Source organism: Hordeum vulgare, chromosome 2H (genome assembly GCF_904849725.1).
Source record: "Hordeum vulgare subsp. vulgare chromosome 2H, MorexV3_pseudomolecules_assembly, whole genome shotgun sequence".
NCBI lineage: Eukaryota > Viridiplantae > Streptophyta > Magnoliopsida > Poales > Poaceae > Hordeum > Hordeum vulgare.
In genome coordinates, this window is record NC_058519.1 from 406,014,371 (window position 1) to 406,033,054 (window position 18,684).

The window sequence follows — 18,684 nt, forward strand, 5'->3', positions numbered from 1 at the left end:
CTTCACCATGCTATTATTTTGGACATTAAACATATTTAATATGTCCTGTCTAATGGTATTTCTAGACACCACCTTGAACATTGGTTGCAAAGTACCACAAAACTTTCGGAATCCAGCATGATCAACAATAGACAGAGGGTACTCATGCACACATATCATCAATGCAAGTTCTTTTCTAGCAAGTTCTTGATCAAAAATATAGGTCTCCAAATTTACTTTCCCATCCCCACATTTTGACAACTTTAATTTGCTTTGTTGTGGACCCACTGGTGCATGCCGTGTCGGACAATTTTTACGATGAGTCCTTAAGTGTGAGGTACCAGAGGTTGATTCTGCAGCATATGGCTTGTGACACCAGTTGCATATTGCTTGCCATTTCCCATTGATAAGTTCTATCTTAAAATCATCCCATACATCTGATGTACGCTTCCTTCTAGAACCGGTCAGTTTTGGCTGCTCTACTGTTGTACTAGTACCCTCTTGTGGAGTTGAACTTGCGACCACGACACCTCCAGCCACGCCCAAGACATCCGCTGTAGGGGCAACACTGTTTGCGGGAGCTGAGAAAAGGATGGAAGATGCCATCAAATTTAAGTTTAACCAAGTAGCAATGGGCTCCACAAGCAAGAAATGTAAATTCTGCATAGTAATGATTATTAAATTCTGCATAATTTATACTACTTATATAATTTATACTAGTTATAGTAAATTCTGCATAGTAAATTCTGCATAATTCTGCATAGTAAATTCTCTCAAGTAAATTCTGCATAATTCTGCATAGTAAATTCTCTCAAGCAAGAAATGTAAATTCTGCATAATTTATACTACTTATATAAAATCACAAGCAAGGAGAGCACTGAGCTGTAAGAACTGTAGCAACCATTTTCAGCGATGATGGTGCTGCCGTCGACACCCTGTTGCCCGTCGGTGCACGGCGACTCAACTGTTGGTTGCCGACCACGCAGACTCCTCCGCGGGATGTGAACATTCGCTCCCTTGGCCTTCCCATGGTTGACACTATTGCTGCTCTTGCCCCCTTCCATTGAAGGTTGACTCCTATCAGACAAATGAAACAGCAGCTTGCTTAGGATGAGATCGGTCGCCGATTGGGGAAGGAGAGAGGGAGTGGGACGGAGCATACCTGTCGAGGAAGCGGTTGCTGATGCTGGTCGCCGATTGGGGAAGGAGAGAGGCAGAGATGGAGTGGAACGAGGCCGCCCCCGATGCTGTCCGCCGATGCGGAGTCCAGTCGCTGATGTGGGGGCTAGGGTTGTCGCTGATGCTGAGTCCAGTCGCTGATGTTGTCCGCTAAGGCTGAGTCCAGTCGCCGCGATGGGGACTAAGGGAGGAGCACGGGTTGTGGCGCTCGGTGTCATCGCCGGCTCGCCGCGATGGGGACTAAGGGAGGAGCACGGGTTGTGGCGCTCGGTGCCGTCGCCGGCTCGCCGCGATGGGGACTGAGGGAGGAGGAGCACGGGTTGTGGCGCTCGGTGCCGTCGCCGGCTCGCCGCGATGGGGACTAAGGGAGGAGCACGATTGGGGTTTCAGATATGGGTTTGAGCACGATTTACGCGATGTGGGTTGATGGCTTGATGCAGGGCAGCCAAATTAAATTAGGTATACTATAATTAGGTTGCGGGGATTAGGGAACGTGGGCCGTTTTGACCTTTTCTGAATCAATATGGTTGCGAATGACTTGGGTTGAAAAAATTCCTTAGCCTCAGTGTCACTGTCATATGGCCCTGTCTATTACATGGGTATCCACTGGATATCCATGGAGCAGAAATTATAACTGTGTCCAACCCGCCTATTCGTGGATATCCAAATCCATGAATCCATGGACAGAAATGCGCTCCATACCCTTGCCCAACCAGGTCGGGTATCCGTGGATATCCGAATCCATGGGCAAAATTGCCATCCCTACTACGAAGAGACTTTCTCTCCCGTAGCGAAGCTGAAGTCAGTCCGAATCATGTTAGCAATTGTTGCTTTTCATCATTATGAAATTTGGCAAATGGACGTCAAAACAGCGTTCCTTAACGGGAATCTTAAGGAAGAGTTGTATATGATGCAACCAGAAGGTTTTGTCGACCCTAAGGGTGCTAATAAAGTGTGCAAGCTCCAGCGCTCCATCTATGGGCTGGTGCAAGCATCTCGGAGTTGGAACATTCGCTTTAATGAGGTGATTAAAGCGTTTGGGTTCATGCAGGTTTATGGAGAAGCCTGTCTGTACAAGAAAGTGAGTGGGAGCGTTGTAGCTTTCCTCATACTATATGTGGATGACATATTATTGACCGGAAATAATATAGAGTTGTTGGAGAGCATAAAGGCCTATTTGAACAAAAGTTTTTCGATGAAGGACCTTGGAGAAGCTGCATACATATTAGGCATCAAGATCTATAGAGATAGATCGAGACGCCTCATAGGTCTTTCGCAAAGTACATACCTTGACAAGATATTGAAGAAGTTCAATATGGAAAACTCAAAGAAGGGGTTTTTGCCAGTTTTGCAAGGTATGAGATTGAGTAAGACTCGGTCACCGACCACGGCAGCAGACAGAGAGAAGATGAGTATTGTCCCCTACGCTTCAGCCGTAGGCTCTCTAATGTATGACATGATGTGTACCAGACCTGATATAAACCTTGCCATAAGTTTGGTAGGGAGGTACCAAAGTGATCCCGGTATGGAACACTGGACAGCGGTCAAGAATATCCTTAAGTACCTGAAGAGGACTAAGGAGATGTTTCTCGTTTATGGAGGTGACGAAGAGCTCATCGTACAGGGTTACGTCGATGCTAGCTTCGACACAGATCCGGATGACTCTAAGTCACAGACCGGATACGTGTATGTTTTGAATGGCGGGGCAGTGAGCTGGTGCAGCAGCAAGCAAGAAGTCGTGGCAACATCTACATGTGAAGCGGAGTACATAGCTGCTTCAGAAGCAGCTCATGAAGGGATTTGGATGAAGGAGTTCATCACCGACCTTGGAGTGGTCCCAAGCGCGTCGGGTCCGATGACACTCTTCTGTGATAACACTCGGGCCATTGCCATAGCCAAGGAGCCCAGGTTTCACCGAAAGACCAAGCACATCAAACGCCGCTACAACTCCATCCAGGACCATGTCTAGAGTGGAGTAATAGATATTTGTAAAGTGCACATGGATCTGAATATTGCAGATCCGTTGACTAAACCTCTTCCTCGAGCAAAACATTATCAACACCATAATGCTATGGGTGTTCGATACATCACAATGTAACTAGATTATTGACTCTAGTGCAAGTGGGAGACTGTTGAAAATATGCCTTAGAGGCAATAATAAAATGGTTATTATCATATTTCCTTGTTCATGATAATTGTCTATTGTTCATGCTATAATTGTATTAACAGGAAACAGTAATACATGTGTGAATAAATAGATCATAATATGTCCCTAGCAATCCTCTAGTTGGCTAGCTCGCTAATCAATAGATGGTCATGGTTTCCTGATCATGGACATTAGATGTCATTGATAACGGGATCACATCATTGGGAGAATGATGTGATGGACAAGACCCAATCCTAAGCATAGCACTAGATAGAATTGTTTGTATGCTAAAGCTTTTCTAATGTCAAGTGTCTTTTCCTTCGACCGTGAGATTTTGCAACTCCCGGATACCGTAGGAGTGCTTTGGGTGTATCAAACATCACAACGTAACTGGGTGACTATAAAGGTGCACTACGGGTACCTCCGAAAGTGTCTGTTGGGTTGGTACGAATCGAGATCGGGATTTGTCACTCCGTGTGACGGAGAGGTATCTCTGGGCCCACTCGGTAGAACATCATCATGAGCTCAATGTGACTAAGGAGTTAGTCACAGGATGACGTGCTATGGAACGAGTAAAGAGACTTACTGGTAACGAGATTGAACAAGGTATAGGTATACCGACGATCGAATCTCGGGCAAGTTCTATACCGACAGACAAAGGGAATTGTATACGGGATTGATTGAATCCTTGACATCGTGGTTTATCCGATGAGATCTTCGTGGAACATGTGGGAGCCACCATGGGTATCCAGATCCCGCTGATGGTTATTGGCCAGAGAGTGTCTCGGTCATGTCTGCATGATTCCCGAACCCGTAGGGTCTACACACTGAAGGTTCGATGACGCTAGGGTTATAGGGAATTGTTATACGAGGTTACCGAAGGATGTTCGGAGTCCCGGATGAGATCACGGACGTCACGAGGAGCTCCGGAATGGTCCGGAGGTAAAAATTGATATATAGGATGGATGGGTTTGGACGCCGGAAATGTTTCGGACACCACCGGCAAAGTGTCGGGACCACCGAAGGGTTCCGGAGGCCCACCGGGAGGGGCCACAAGCCCCGGGAGGCTACATGGGCCAAGTGTGGGAGGGAACCAGCCCCTAGGTGGGCTGGTGCACCTCCACACCCAGCCCAAGGCGCAGCCTAAGAGGAGAGGGGGCAAACCCTAGGCGCAGGGGAGGCCCAAGGCCCACCTAGGGCGCTGCCCCCCCTTTCCCTGCCCTGGCCGCCGCACCTCCCATCTGGGAGGGCTGTCGCACCACCTAGGGTGGGAACCCTAGGGGTGGCGCACCCCCCCCCCTCCTCCTATATATAGAGAGGGTTTTGGGGCTGTTTGAGACACAGTTTTCCATCTCCCTCGGTGCAACCCTGCTTCCCTCGTGCCTCCTCTCTCCACGGTGCTTGGCGAAGCCCTGCCGGGAGACCTCGTCTCTCCATCGACACCACACCGTCGTGCTGCCGGAGATCTTCCCCAACCTCTCCCTCCTCCTGCTGGATCAAGGTGCGGGAGACGTCACCACGCTGCACGTGTGTTGAACGCGGAGGTGCCGTGGTTCGGCACTAGATCGGAATCACACCGCGATCTGAATCGCCGCAAGTACGACTCCATCAACCGCGTTCTAGCAACGCTTCCGCTTAGCGATCTTCAAAGGTATGAAGATGCACTCACTCCTCTCTCGTTGTTGGTCTCTCCATAGAAAGATCTGAATATGGCGTAGGAAAATTTTGAATTTATGCTACGTTACCCAACACTTGCGGGTGAAGTTTCCAACAATACTAAATTGGGGTCCAGTTGTGCCTCAAGGGTGGAGGTTGTTATGACTTGGCCCACACCAAGAATGTGGCCCAAGGCCACACTTCACAGTCACAAGTTGACTCGTGTTCTAAAGGCCCAAGAAGTAGAGAATGTTACATCGTTGAGATGGATAAAGTGAGCGACTAAGCACGAACACCTCTTCTATGGAGACCCAGCAAATGTCGTAGGAGTGCTTCGAGCGTGCCACTTAGTGCGCCCTAGCGTTGTCACGGGTTGCGAGTTGAGTGCACCCCACGTGAAAAAAATTGTACGTGTTTTGGTTTTTTTATTGGGGTGGGGGTTTTGAATTTTCCTTGGGTTTTTCTAGGTTTTCATGAATTTCTTCCTTTATATATTTTTTCACCAGGTGAAAAATCACAAATGTGCCTCTCGGTGAAGCACAACTATGCTTCTTGAAAGTGAAAAGAGCATTTATGCTTCATGGGAAAGTATCATTGTTTTTCAATGTGAAGGATTTCTATGCATCCCGAAAAATGAAGCAGTGCTTCTCGTAAAGTGAAAATCACATATGTGCTCTCGTGTGAAGCACAACTATGTTTCTCAAAAAATTGAAAGCACAAATGTGCTTGCCTAAAAGTGGAAAAAAAAACATAGGTTTGCTTTCCAATTTGCTTTTTGAAAAATACATATGTGCTTCCTGTTTCCGGTTTCACATGTTTTCAGTTTTTTTATTTAGGATTACTCCCAAACCTATTACCATGGGATCTACTCCCTCCATTCACAAATATAAGATGTTTTAACTTTTTTGTGAATCGAATGAATAACCTTTTTGTGATTCGGGTATATATAGACACGTCTTGATGTGTTTGTTCGTTCATTTTAATTTGTATGTAATTCATATTAAAATATCTAAAATATTTTATTGTGAACGGAGGGAGTAGTTTCTAATGTCTCAACGCAAAAAAAGGCAACAACAAAAACAGTTCATAATTTGAATGCATGATTTAAGAGATGAGACGTTTTCAAAAAGCCGAATGAACAAAAAAAAAAGCACAAAACTCACCGGTCACGATAATTGTCACACATGCAATTGTGCCACCTGATAGACGACAGGAGGTGAGAGTAAACTTTGCAGTGGATACCATCTGGGTAGTGATTTTGATGGATAAATAGAAGAGAGGAGGGATCGGTGTCAAAGAATGGAGTAGAGAAAAACTTTTCCCCCTATTCCACTTTAAACTTGTATCTGAAATCCGGTTGATTGTTCCTCTTGTACTGAATCACTCAGACAAGTGTAGGCATAGCACGCTGCCCCTTTGCTCCCTTTGTTTATTTTCGTGTTTTACTCGACCCGCTTTTACACCTTTTGAGGCTAATTTTCAGTAGTATCAGACTCAAGACAGTTCAGTAACCGCAAACTAAAGCTATAACTGTAAGTACAAAGCTATGACTTTGTTTGGTCTCCGGGGAGACTCGAGGGCTGGCTTGGGAGAGTTTATGGTCTTTCATCGGTTGGTTGTTATTACATCGCAGGCAGTAAGCATAATGCAACAGCTTAGACGAGCTTCAACAAAAGGCTGGCCAACGCTGACAGTTCCATTCAAATGTACTAGCTCATCATCTCAAGATGTTCATCGAACCGTAACTACATTTCATATTGCCAGTTTGCCACTAGCATATTCAACAAGAGCGGCAACTATGATCCTGAGGATCACATATATTCTGAATGGGTCTAGACACATAGCACACATATCCGATAAAAGAATCTTGACTATAGCTCCAGTTAGGGTTGCAACCAATTCCCGTTTCACCTCGAGTTCCAGACCCCGGCAGCAAAGAAAGCCTGTAATTCCTCATCAGAAATAAAATAAAATCTGGTAGAACTAAAGCCTGTGGATGTTTGAACAGCAGTAATAGTGATTCTGAGGATAAAGAGGTGCCAAAGATAACATCTTGCCCAGACCTGATCCAGTAAAGCTATGTCCATTGGTGAGGTTTAGATTCTTAAGCGCTGCCTTAGATTCAGTCAGTAGGGCAATTGGCAGGGGAATTTTCCATGACAGACTGCTCGCGTTTCCACTGGAGATGATGACCAGAGGACTGCTTCGGACTAACCCCTTTCTGGAATGGTGGCGAGTTCCATGGCAGCGGCCTCCCAATCTGCTGAATAGACGCCAAAAATCCAGGAGGTGCTTCTGCTTTCCGCATTACCTGAAAATACAAGATCTTAGTAATAGAACCATTGGCTACATGCTGTAATCTGGATCTGGTTAATTACTGCTGAGTGTAGGTGAGCTCACATGATCTGAACTTACAAGTTACAATGAACTTTGCTATGCCTCTTTTTCATTTCAGTAAACATTTTAGCCTAAGATGAGGTACACTTTGTCTATATGTACAGTACGGAACACCAACTTTCCAGTTTTGATGACCGGGTTTATTTTGAGAGAAAATATGGTTCCGTGAAGTACAAAGGCAAGCCATATATCTAAAGGCACAGAGAAAGGTACAATTTAACAACGGATACAACAAGCTTGATAGTGAAAATGCAGTCTTACTGTGAGAACTCTAGAGTAAAACGACGTCCCGCTCAAAGATAGGGCCCTCCCAATAGATTCCTTGTCAGCAAAAGTAACAAATGCAGCCCTGGAAAACAACAAGAATTAACAACAGATGTGGAGCTTGTAGATGCCACAGATGAAAAAAGCAAGCTGAAACTTGGCATGAAAGAATATACCCTTTTGGGTGGCCAGTAATTGCATCTGTCAACATATTGAGCTTAAGCACAGTCCCACACTTCATAAAATGTGTTGATAATGCTTCCTTGGTTGCCGCAAAATGCACCTACAACAATCATCCAGAGATGTAACTCACCAAATTTATCCTCTATGATGTACTCCCTCCGTTCCTAAATATAAGCTTTTTTAGAGATTCCAATACGGACTACATACGGAAGCAAAACGACTGAATCTACACTATAAAATACGCCTATATACATCCATATGTTGTCCATATTGAAATCTCTAAAAAGGCTTATATTTAGAAACGGAGAGAGTAATTAGAATGAAGAAGCTTTCTCGATCACAAGAATAGAGCCAAAAATATAGTGATCCGTAGCGAACGAAAATAAAGAGGTGGGTTCCTTCTACATACATTTGTCACAAGAACAGTTCTGGCATCGGCATCCTCCTCTAAATTCGAATGGGGCCCTGCAAGAAAACAAAATTTCAAAAGTCTCAATTCCATGATAGGAGTGTTGAGCTGCTAAACAAGAATAGGAAATTGCTCAATGTATTTAAAACAATCCACATTCCAAGGCACAAACAGAGTTGCTTCAGAGTTATCTCTCGGTAAATAAAAAGTTAGTTCAGAGTGCCCAAACAGTTAAATGCTGCCGGATCTCAAAAGTTTGACTATCCTTACTGCCCTCTGGAAACAGATGAACAAAGCAAAAAAGAAAGGAATATGGGCCTGAGGGGAGGTGCAGACAGCAGAAGGATTTTTTTAGCAGAAGCTGAGCTCCATGGCTGATACATCACAGTTAACCATACATGTCATGATGTGGACAACAAAACTAGCTTTCAGGCAAAATAGGCTGGGTGGTACAATTAGTTGGCGTGTAGTCAAACACATCATAAAATCATTAATCAATTGATGCTTAATTTTTTTGGTCATTTCATGGAATACACTAGGCTGGTTGAGCACCAGTTTGAAGTTTCCTTAACTGTGTTATGCTTTGAGCCGGCAATTCGACCCATGGGTTTGGCCGCCCATGGGCACCAACCCGAATGGGTAGGGTATGGGTCATGATCTTCGCCCATGAGTTGTACCCATGGGTAACCGATTAGTCATGGGTAGGGTATGGGTGCGAGTTCATGCCCATGGGTTACCCATGGATCGCCCATTAATATATATAAGTTATATTTTACATGAATTGTGAACATTTCTGGTGAAGATCTTTTAGGGACAGCATGCACCCATGTTGCTTTGTTATTGCTGTAGAAAGACAGAACCATGAATTAACAAAATGCTTAGCTCAGTAGCATCAATAGATCAACAAGTTTGGCTTGTTGGGTCTCCAAAGCCAGCCCATGCAGCCTGTGTGTTGCTCTGCATGCACCAAGCACGCAAAATACGTGCTTGCCAGCTGCATTAGTACCACCTCGCCTAGCGAGCACATAGGAAGCGGAGCGCTGCCTGTGTAAGAGACTAGAAGACGAAGTAGCAATCCTCAGTTCAAAGTGCATGGCACCAGAAGGGAGCATACATTAAATAATAACAAAAATACTAAGCCCGACGGGTGCCTGATTGGGTCGGGTAACCGCGTGGGTTTGGGCATGGGCATGAGACAAGACCCGTGGGTAGGGTCGTGAGTGGGCGATGGACCTGATAAGCGTTCCGGGCATGGGTCTAGTAGAGGTCGACCCAACCAAACCCGACCCGATTGGTCCTGATCTTACTTTATAAGCTGTTGTGAAGAAATAATTGTGGCAAATTCAGTATCATGTCATGCTAACAAGATCAAAACCTAGCTGACTCCTAAATTTTACCAAAATAAAAGCACCACATGTACCACCTTGCTGCATATCTCTTGTGTTGTTCTGTTAGCCAGGAATTGCAACTTTGATTTACTTTTGTGTTAATTATACCAAAGGACTAAACATACATACGCAAACGGCAAATGTAAGTCTTGCCTTGCCCAATGCAAATATACTTTTCCACCTCTTCTCTCTTCTGGATTTTGACATAAACACATATACAAAAACGGCAAACGTAATTCTTGTCTCTCTCCGAACAGCAAATAGGACTTCTCCACCTCTTCTCTCTTCTGGATTATCAATTTCAAAGTGTGTTTAAGCAAATGACAACCAAGTGCCAGTGTCCAGAAGAAATTTTCAACATTTTTAATGTTGACTCGACAAACAAAATTAAATAAAGGAAAACAGCCTGTCTTTCATTGTTCGGAACCTCCTTCAGCTGAGATAGCAGTCCACCTAGGCATCCATCCTGCCTGCCCCTCCACCAAGCCATTACTTCCACAACAATGCTTTAGTAGATTGACACAGCTTTCCTGGCAATACGAGGCATGGTTTCCTAGGACACCGATGTGGCATTTTACTTATACAGCAGTGACATATGCAAGCTCCAGTAACATGTCACTGCAGACGCTAATGTAGAAGTGCTGGCCGGAGAGAGTGAGAACAACGACTGGGGTTGCGGAAGAACAATCAGCTGCAACCAATCCGCGGCCAAGAAAGAGGATGCAGGAGCTTATAGCCAAATAGGGTGAAATGGAAATACACAGGGACCACATCTGGTGATAAAATAAATAGTGGAAAATCTTGTAGAGTGAGCTCCTCAAACGGATCTAGAGAATAAAGGGCAGCCTGGTTGGAGAAGCAGCGGCATATGGGTCCTGAAAAGGCCCGAGCCACACTGTGGTAGCACATAATGCTGAGCTTTGATACGTCCTCCACATGGCCTGCTGCTAGAGGGACGAATCGCTGATCAACGGTGCATGGAAGGTTTTTGAAGAAATGATCTCAAAATTTTGACCATTCAAGTTGCGCGAAAAAGTTCTCTTTGAACTTACTCTGACTTCGCTGAGGGCTTGCACCTTTGGGCGTGCGACATCCACGGCGTCCTGGGAGTCCACGAAATCAGGCAGTACTTGCTACTTTGGCGTCTCCTTGAGAGTGTGTCACTCTCCATTGAGCCTGACAACATGGTTTGGAAGTGGAACGAGGACGGCACCTACACCGCTAGATCTGCCTACCACGCATCCTTCCACGGATCGATCGCCTCCGATGACTGGAAGCTCATCTGGAAGAGCTGGGCGCCGCCTAAAGTGAAATTCTTCCACTGGCTTGCCAGCTTAGATCGCTGCTGGATGGCGGATCGACTCGCTCGGCATGGAATGCAGGACCATGCGGCATGCCCCTTGTGCGACCAGGCCCCGGAGACACTGCACCACCTCCTGCTATCTTGCCCTTCTCACGGCAGGTATGGCATGAGATCCTTGCTTGGATGCGCGTGACCTGCAGACCGCCCGACAACGAAGGCTCCCTGCTCGACTGGTGGCACCATGCTAGGCAGGACACCCCTCAGCTGATGCGCAAGGGACTTGCATCTGTGACGCTCCTGACACCTTGGATGATTTGGAAGCATAGGAACAATTGCCTTTTCGACCGCGCGCAGCCGTCCGTCCACACTCTCGTGGGCAGGATCAAAGACAAGGCCAGGCTTTGGGCCACTGCTGGTGCCGAAGGGCTTAGGCTTAGGGTTGTGCTGCCAACTTCATGGGATATGCACTAGTGACCATCCGATATGTGTAACCACCTCCTAGGAGGACTGTAATTTCACAACTATCTCTCTTTTCAATGAAATAAAACGCAAAGGTCCATTGTGTTTTCCCCAAAAAAACTTATTCTGACTGCCAAGTCATTTGACAGGGAAGGAACCTGATCTCCAAGTGGGTAGCTGGCCTGTTTCACAAATTTTCTGGCGGGTATCAATAGCTTTGGCGGACAAGTAGATTGAGCATCAAACTTCAGGGAGGTAACAAGCCTTTCTACAAATAATAGTTTTGATTTCATTTCAAATCAAATGGATTCTTGAATTTTGGCTGTCTATTTTTGGATTTTTGCAATTTATACCCAAGAACATAATGCTGCTATGCACCATTGTAGAGCATTTCGCCAATAAACTACCCTCGTGTTTAAACTAGGGGGCTCTTGCTGCCAACATAGACAAGAGACCATACAAACCAGTGAAAGGGACAACAAATTACAAAATGACCATTTTTCAGAACCGCAGTCACAAGCAGACAAGCATATTGACCTAGGTGACTATATCACTGATAATAAATCGCAAGAAATAACTGCAATGACTCAAACTCAACAGATGACCTAATAGATTTGCAAGGACAAACTGGTGAAAAAACTACTATCTCAGAAAATTATGGCGCACTATATTTTGGCATGTAGTAGTAAACCCAATGCCATTTTCCCTAGGTTCCTTTATATGATTGTATTCATATAAAAACAGAAGGGACTAAAAAACAATAGGACAAACCTGATGGGAGGGCTCCTTGCTTCCCATTGTTTATCTGCGCCTGCTTGGAGCGAAGCTTGAGCATGTCTAGTTCCACCTGCTTTAGCTTTAGTTTCACATCCAACATCTCCTGCATAATCCGTTACAACGACCATTTTAGGTCGCTAGAAGATCCCAAATAGAAAACAAGTTAATAAAGAATAGCTCACATCTTTTACTGGTTTGTTACTGTAATTGACACCATCTTCACGAACAGAAGACCCACTCTTGGACTGTGCAGGGCTGCTAATTTGCTGACTTTGCAAAACATCAGTTCCTGAATTTAGCCGCATATTTAACTGGGACAATTTGTCAGATGCTGATACATGTCCTTTTAATGAGTTTGCATGCCGTGCTGGTTCAGAAACTGATGCAGGTGAGCTCTTCACCTCGGATGTGAACTCATTCAAACTTTGTGAACCAAAACTTTTCACTGGCAGTGTTGAAGTAGACTTCTGGCTAATAACATCTCCAACTTGATGACGATTACGCTCCACATCACCAAAATTCAACCGACCGGTCAGCCTGCTTCTGTTGGATTTCTCCCTGGGCTCATGTGCATGTGCTGTATTGACATCTGGGTAACTACTGGAGAAGTTTCCAGAATTTGCTCTGTCAAATAAATCGCCTTCTGTACTTGAGTTAACAAGGCATCTTCGTTCATGCTCAGACACCATTAACTTGGCCTTCTTATGCATTATGTTTTCAACATGCATGTTGTCAGTTTCTGTAGGTAAACCTTGATCCTCCGTAGCAGGCTTCCCTAGCCTGTCCCAAACATTGCGGGGCCTTCTCATGGATTCTGGCACTTCACCATCATCAGTTCCCACGGCCACAGGAAAACGTCTTGTGGAGGAATTTCCACCAAGATGCTCATCATGGGGTTCCTCTGCATTAGGTTTTCGAACAACAGTAAATCAATATAAAATAATATCCATTTTGATCTTTTGGCAAACTGCCGACCCCAAAACTTAAACCCAGGACTGCTAGTGTAGTTTCCCAAATCAATGGAGTACAGAAAGGAATATGGCTCAGCTCAAGGTAGTATCAGTAATTTTGGTATTTTGGACTTTTGGTAAACAGCAGCATAGTTATCATTTCAACTCTACAATCTAGTATTCAAGGATAAGGAATGTTGAGAAACATAACATAGGATCAAAGTATGTACAAATTGCAAAATCATACAGTTTCTCAAAATATTGTTTGCCAAAAAAAGGATACTCCCTCCGTACCTAAATATAAGTCTTTTAAGATATTTCATTAGGTGTCTACATACGGAGCAAAATGAATGAATCTATACTCTAAAGTATGTCTATATACATCCGTATGTAGTCCATTAGTTGAAACTCTAGAAAGACTTATATTTAGGAACGGAGGGAGTAGAAGATATGCACTAAGAAAGTCATCGTTTAGATCAGAGGACAACACTATGGAGTTATAAAGCCCATCTATGGTATTATTGCCTTTAAGGTAGCCTCTGTAATGTACTTTAGCAGTGTGGACATTTCAGGCAAAAACAATTATTCTCTTTTTAATAAAACAATGTTTGAATCCCTTCTTTGTTCAATCCATCTACAAGCAAAAAGACAGACAGGACCATTTTTTCGTATACTCTCAGGCACACCTTCAATCTTGAACTCTCATTCGGAATTGAGTTGAGACAAGCCAAATTGGACACCAAGAGCCTGAATCAGTACAGCACTTCAACAAACTGGGCAGCCACATGAAATAAGTCCTTTTAAGGGACATTTGTGAGAAACTTACCCACTTCAACTTTCTAGGAATGCATACACAACTTCCATAACTAAGGGAAATCACATGTTGCTTGTATGTATAGAACTTAAAAGGAAAATGATTTTTCATAAGTTAAGGTAGGATTATCAGAACCTTAATTCCACTTAAAGTCACACCTAAGCATGCAAGCTAACCAGGGGATGTTAGATAAAACAAGAGCAGCACACGACTCCAAAAGAAGATTGTTTGCAGACCATCTTGAATCATATTCAGGCAAGATAATTTTAACAGAGAACTATAGGGATGCCCGGAGAGTGTATATTTATTGATATAGAAGAAAAAAAATACAAGACTAAATACAAGGATATTTACAGAGATATTCATACAACTTTGGAAGGACATTAACCCGCAAAGTAAGAAAGCATCGTTATCTTCTTTAAAACCCGAGTTGCCTAGCCTTATAGAGGCTGGTGAACATTTTTTTTAAGTGGAAGAAAATGCAGCATACAGTAAAAAATACTAAGTACAAACAAAATGTTCAGAGGAAAAAAGAGAGCTGGTTTTGATAAAGGGATGTGCAAGTAACATATAGATGTGGTCCTGTATAGAATACATGGCACGAGACATTTAGTACTTCTCGTGGGTGTATTGAGTAGTTTCAAGTAGCTATCATATGCCAGATAGTTCAAGAACATATTGCCCTAGAATTGAGCTGTCAAATAAGAAGAAAAAAATGCTTGCCTTGCATCAATGTATGTTCAGTCTTTGCAGCTACACCAGACTGCCGCATGGAAGAACTTCTGCCACCTGTTGAACTCCAATCTTTCTGCTCTGACATAGAATCATCAAGTTAGATGTATCCTTTCCATAGCACAAACTACAAATGTAGGTACTTAACAACAGAGGCATGGCCTATTGAGTATTTACCTTCTGATGCTGGCCCTCCCAATAACATTCGTCACCAGCCAACATTTTAGGGGAAATGATAACAGTTGAACTAATGCGTCGCTGAGCCACATTTTGGCCTTTAGTTAAATCAAGCTTGTGAAGGCCATTATGCTCTTGTGGTACTAAGATATTTGAGTTTACCTGGTCAACAGTGGATGAGTTTGACTGAGTGTTCATAAGTCATGGTACGTGCATAATTTGGGCATTTTGACATGAAAGAAGTAACCGGATGCTCAATTAAGTTGAACTAGTCGATATGACGAAGACAATTAAATGTTGTGTGGCTACTGATGATTGTAAGAGGAAAGAGAGTACGATCCTTACAATATGAGCCTCTCCGGATTGGGTTTTTGTGACCAGAAGGTTTTTCTTGTCATTCCGGTCCTGACTTTCATTTTCCAGCCTATGTTCCACGCTAGAATCATCAGCCAGTGCTACAGCCGTTTTGCTTAGGTAACCCCAAAGCCTGCTTAGTCATGAAAAAAACATCATGACCTCATAGAAGTACACATATCAAGAACACAACTAATTGATTAAATGGCAGCTATAATACCATGCAACAAATTTTGCACTATCATCACCAAGAAAGGCCTCCAAATCATCGCGTGCTTGATACTGATGTTTCCCATTACAAACTAAAATTACAATGTACTCCTTTAGTCAGGGAGAACAGAAAAGAAGAATTATCAGTCATTATGCAATCAACAGCTATAAAGCATCTTGTTTATATTAACATGAAAACAAACATACCAAGAACTCAAACAGTCGAATCTTGTGTATTTGGCAAAACATGCAATGAAAACTCACGGTTATCCTACCAACTACACTAAAGAGAGTGACGTAGTCCTCAAACCTGGCATACAACATACCAACATAAAGAACTGGGAAAGTTGCCATCTATAGCCAACATTAACTTATCAAGTGACGAGGCCAAGGTTGTGCTTCAATATTTCTTTCTTTGAGACTATCAAACTAAGACCCAAAAAATCCCTTTGCTAAATCCGTTTAACAGAAACCCTCAAGTCTCGCTCCAGGCAGACTTATAGGAGAACATGTCTAAAATCTAATGGAAACACATTGGGTATATGCAAGAAGGAACATACACCCTTTTCTTTTCTTTTCTTTTTTGCAGGTGAACATACACCCTTTTCAAAGGGAAATGATCACTAGATATGTGTTAAGACCTCTACTGCCCCTTCGCATGTCTTCTTATGCAAATATCCTCTTAATTATCATGAATTAGTCAAATCACCAATCTACAAATATAATTGAACAATTGAAATTGCACTGAACTACATGTGTTCACTTTATCTCAAGGTGATGTGAAAACATTACAATCCATTTTACAGCCTTCAATACTACTCCCCCCATTCACAGATATAAGATGTTTTGGCTATTTCAATAAGGACTACATACGGACTGAAATGAGTGAACAAACACACTAAAACATGTCCATATGCAACCGATTCAGAAAAAAGTTAGAACATCTTATATTTGTGATCGGAGGGGGTATTATACAATGTCTCTACAGTCTTCCATGTCAATGAAGCAGCACCCAGAAACATCTTAATCACCTAAAAAAACTGGTGAAAGTTAATACTGAACAAAACTCATCATAAGTGTCCCGTCATATTTGACTCATAGATTCATATAAACCTAACTACAACAATACATTTATGCCTCAAACACGTTGGCTTTGTCACAGTTAGGTGTTGGTGACATTATGAATTATGCTTTATGAAATATCTATAGGCTTGTGTACTATAATGCTTAATTTGCAAATTGTATGGTGCAACAATGGAGCAGAGGCACACAAAAAATAATTATGTGAATTACAAAAGGTTAATGACCTGTGAAATAGGAATCAAGGTTATCAGCGACAAAAGGAGGTAGGTGTGTCAAATTGATAAGGACTGTTTATGAGGGTTAAGAGAACACACTGGTCCATTATGACAGAAAACTACTTCAGATATATCTTGGCACCACTGCGGATGCGGTTGAGGCTGGGACGAAACCAATAAGAAGGCTTGCATTTCTGAATTGTGATCCTGGGAAGTCCATACCTAACTTCTATAGAGTTCCTAGGGAAAGTCGAACAAGCCAAATGTTCCAGATAGATAGTCTAATCTATCACCACTCCAACTTAAATTTCAGTTCGGTGCCAATCACTCGACCCAGGCAGAGCATTCAACAAACAAGCACACGCATATAGTCCATTCGGAGCCACCCCCAATCCCCTTGGTGCTGCCCCAGACGCGGAGGCCCGCCCGTCCACACTCATATCGTGGCATTCCCGGGACCAATTAGCACACGGAACCACGCAGGACCGAGCTGCAACCGCATCCCCCCACCAAATATCCGCACTGGCAAGTTCTAGGGCTCGCGTGCGTGCGAGAGAAGGACGGGGATATTTGGGGCAGTACCGCGAGGGTCTCGTCGGAGTAGTTGCCGAGGAATCGGGGGAGCACGTCGGCGACGGCGGAGCGGAGGTCAGCAGCGGCCGGCGAGCGCCGATCCATGCGGAACGACCGCTCCTCGGCAGCGAACACCCGCCGGAGCCGCCGCTGCAGCTGCTCATCCGCATCCGCCTCCTGCCCCATCTTTCCGCCTTTTGGGAAAAGGCAGTGCCCGTGGGTGAGAATCTTCGAGCGACTACTGGGGCCAGTCGCTACTGTATGTGTCAGCGTCAGCCTGCGTGCGTGCAACCGGTGTCCTTTTTTTTTTTTAGCAATGCAACCGGTGTTCTGGCGTTTGTTTTCAGGTTTTATGGGCAGTGCTGTTCGCCGGCGCGTCCGTCGAAACTTTCTGCCGGCCGCGTCCGGGCCGCCCAATCCATCAACCCCGCGCGTCCGTACTGTTGGATCTTCATGCAACTTTTTTTCTCTGATGCAGCAAAATTTCGATGCGATATAGCAATTTTTTCAACGATTGCAACAAAATTAGACGTTTTAAGTCGTGTGCTTGTATTATTTTTGAATTTATTTTAAGATTTTCGACGATGCGTTTTTAATAAAATTAGTTGCTTTCGTCGACGACTAGGTGTCTACGATGACTTTATAAATCTTAAGATGATATGTCGGTTCATAGGAATAGAGTGTGTGTGCGCGTTTATAGAGATGAGTATATGCATATGTATATAAGCGTTTGCGTCTGTATTTTGATAAAAAAAATCTTTTGAAAAAAAATGGATATCGATTGTTTATGTGTGGGCTGCATTTTGTAAAATATTTGTCATGTAGCCCTTTTTACTTTGCTGTTTATTCTAATTAGTAAACTGTAGATCAACAAATGAATTTGTAAATAATGCTCATGGTCCTTCCTCAGAACGAGCACATTGCATGCAATGTTCAACCACAACACAAAAGCAAACATTTTCCTCCTTTTATTCTTACAAACACCATGCACTCATTTAGCCCCTTTTTTCATTAAACTTGTCGTTGGTCACCTTCTCTATCTATACATCATTCAACATTTCTATCTATTCCCCTTGGCTCTGCATAACACGAGTAATATGGTGACCTGCAAGAGAATGAAGTGATGCATTAATTATCTCAATCATTTTGTGCCTCTCTACACTTCACTTACTACAATGATTTAAATTTAAATTGCTAGCCATAGCTAAGCTATATCTGCGTTATAGCTTTCTGGGAGACTAAGAACGAAGTTGTCAACTATAGCTAAAGCAATTGTTTTGAAGTGTGCGTGTGCCAGAAATATCATCTAATCATTTGTATCATCTAATCATTTGTTCACGTAAATTTAATTCGGAAGGCAAATGTCATCTATCAATTGCAAGATTTCTATATGCTTAGAGATGTCAGGTACACTTATATATATGGAAGGATTTCCA

The 18,684-nt window shown here is 43.5% G+C and overlaps 1 protein-coding gene across 3 annotated transcripts; it reads right to left on the reverse strand.

The window, feature by feature from the left end:
• Positions 1-6,625: 6,625 nt before the first annotated feature.
• LOC123426433 lies at positions 6,626-17,475 on the reverse strand. 3 transcript variants are annotated; one of them, XR_006622206.1, is made up of 12 exons: positions 17,258-17,475; positions 15,388-15,488; positions 15,159-15,300; positions 14,814-14,975; positions 14,628-14,712; positions 12,323-13,041; positions 12,135-12,243; positions 8,214-8,269; positions 7,798-7,904; positions 7,619-7,706; positions 7,024-7,271; positions 6,626-6,903 (listed from the first exon to the last, which is right to left on the reverse strand). XR_006622206.1 is itself a non-coding variant. In XM_045110272.1 (11 exons), the coding sequence occupies exons 1-11, from the start codon at positions 17,432-17,434 to the stop codon at positions 7,083-7,085; spliced, it is 1,935 nt and encodes a 644-aa protein (XP_044966207.1). In that variant the 5' UTR covers positions 17,435-17,475; the 3' UTR covers positions 6,626-7,082. The 3 variants fall into 3 exon arrangements, 2 of the variants coding, with proteins under 2 accessions (XP_044966207.1, XP_044966208.1); XM_045110272.1 differs by having other exon boundaries at positions 6,626-7,271; XM_045110273.1 differs by lacking the exon at positions 15,388-15,488 and having other exon boundaries at positions 6,626-7,271; positions 17,258-17,463.
• Positions 17,476-18,684: the final 1,209 nt, after the last annotated feature.

What these genes read in the sequence shown, in the direction of transcription:
- LOC123426433 (XM_045110272.1), bottom strand. Translation starts at nt 17,434, where the DNA reads ATGGGGCAGGAGGCGGATGCGGATGAGCAGCTGCAGCGGCGGCTCCGG. An exon ending in ACTCCGACGAGACCCTCGCG is followed by an intron (nt 15,489 to 17,257) that starts GTACTGCCCCAA and finishes CCCTGACTAAAG; the next exon opens with GAGTACATTGTAATTTTAGT. An exon ending in AGTGCAAAATTTGTTGCATG is followed by an intron (nt 15,301 to 15,387) that starts GTATTATAGCTG and finishes ATGACTAAGCAG; the next exon opens with GCTTTGGGGTTACCTAAGCA.